This window comes from Temnothorax curvispinosus, unplaced genomic scaffold (genome assembly GCF_003070985.1).
Source record: "Temnothorax curvispinosus isolate PA1 unplaced genomic scaffold, ASM307098v1 QBEX01017592.1, whole genome shotgun sequence".
NCBI classification, from domain to species: Eukaryota; Metazoa; Arthropoda; class Insecta; order Hymenoptera; family Formicidae; genus Temnothorax; species Temnothorax curvispinosus.
In genome coordinates, this window is record NW_020227372.1 from 1 (window position 1) to 1,841 (window position 1,841).

The following is a 1,841-nucleotide window of genomic DNA, read 5'->3' on the forward strand; positions in this document are numbered from 1 at the left end:
TGCTGCTGCAGCTGTACTTGCTGCTGTTGCATAGTGACTTGCATCTGTTGGATCTGCTGTTGATGCGCGTGCAGTTGCCGTTCCGTCGTTTGTATCCGCTTCTGCAAGTCGGAGGCTTCGCGCTCGGCGGTGTCCGCCCGCTGCCGCTCCGTCTCGCATAGCTTCCGCCACTGTTCGAGCTGAGCCGCGTCGAGCTGGGTCGTCTCGGCGCCGCGCGATGCCAGCTGCTTCTGCAGCTCTTGCACCCGCTTCTCCGCCTGCTCGGCGCGCTGTCGCTCCTTCTGCTGCGTCTGCTGCAAGTTTTGTACCTGTTGCTGTAGCCGTTGTACCTCACGCATCTGTGCATCAAGCGCCTCCTTGGCAGCGCGATCGGGTGTCTGCGCGTGGGCTCGCTGTTGAAGACGACGGGCCTCTTCGCGCTGACGTTCAAGCTCGGCCTCGTTCGCGCTAAGCTCCTGCTGGAAGTTGACCAGCATTTCTTGCGATTTCTCCAGCTGTATAACGAGTTGATCGCGTTCCACCTGCAATTGCTTCGCATCCGCCTCCAACTTCTCCTTCAACTTCTCCGAGTGCTTCTCCCGATTCTCCAAAATTGCTGCCATCTTATCGCGTTCGCGTTGCGCCATTTGCAGCTCGTACTGCATCCGGGCAAGTTCCTCGTTGCCGGCGAGCTGTTGCTGTTGCTGCTGCTGTTGCTGTTGCTGCTGCACGCGGCGCAGCTCCTGGCGCAGCGCGTCGCGTTCGTCCCGCAGCAACTGCACATCCGCAGCGAGACGCTCAAGCTCCTTCTTACTGGCCTCGGTGGCTTCCTGATACTTGGCGGTCTGCAAATGCGCCTTCTCGAGTTCCTTCGCGAGCCTGCCGGCCTCAAGCTCAACCTGATCGCGCGCCACGATGGCCTTGTCCAGGCTGGCTCGTAAACGCTCTACCTCGATACTCGCGCTCTCGGATCTCGTCTTACCCTCGGTCTGCATCAGTCGCTCCAGCCGAACGATCTCGACGCGCAGTTTCTCGTTGTCCGCTTCGAGAGCGTCAGCCCGCATCTTCACCTTGTCGTGCCGATCGCGTATCTTCTCGGCCTCGATCCGCGCACGCTCGATCTCCGAGCGATTGCGTTCCTGCTGCGCTGTAGCCTTGCCGGTCTCATCGCGCGCCCGCTCGAGTTGAAGCTGCGCCTCATGCAGCTTCGCCTCGAGCTCGACGTGGTTCGACTGCGTTCTCTTCAGCTCAGCCTCGCGGCCTTCCAACCGCTCGCGTAGCTTGTCCACCTCCTGCTGTAGCCTACTACCCTCGCTTTGCCATTTCTCCTGCTCGTACTGGTATTTACCTCGCACGCCTTCCGCACGCTCCAGATCGGCGCGCAGCCTCGAGGCGTCCTGCTCGGCCTTCCGCGCGCGCTCAAGCTCCGCCAGCGCCTTCTCCAGACGGTCACGTAGTCGCTCCACTTCTAGCTTCGCCCACTCGTGCTCCTCCTTCTGTCGTTCCTGGCTCTCCTGGTACTTGCCGAAGCGTGCTGCATACCTCTCGACCTCCTCGCGCGCGCTCTCCGCCTCAGAGCGCAGCCGTTCCGCCTCGCCCTGTGCCTTCCTCACCTCCGCCTGCTGACGATCGTGCTTCTCGTACATCTTCTCGATCTCGAGCTGCATACGCGCGAGCTCCTCCTGCGTCTTCTCCGTTGCCGCCTGCGCCTTGTTGAGCTGTGAGTGCGCACGCTCCAACTCGAAGCTGATGCGTTCGTTGTCGGCCACCAGCTTCTCGCGCTCGTTCTGCAGTCGTCGCAGCTCGATCTGCGACTTCTCGTAGCGCTCGCGCACCATCTCTAAATCGACGCTCAACCGATC

The 1,841-nt window shown here is 61.5% G+C and overlaps 1 protein-coding gene across 1 annotated transcript; it reads right to left on the reverse strand.

The window, feature by feature from the left end:
* Positions 1-6: 6 nt before the first annotated feature.
* On the reverse strand, positions 7-1,838 carry LOC112467586 (golgin subfamily A member 6-like protein 22; the record flags this gene model as incomplete). Its single annotated transcript, XM_025036271.1, has 1 exon — positions 7-1,838. A coding segment is annotated over one exon (1,832 nt), but the record flags the coding sequence as incomplete, so codon positions are not given.
* Between the last annotated feature and the right edge of the window lie 3 nt (positions 1,839-1,841).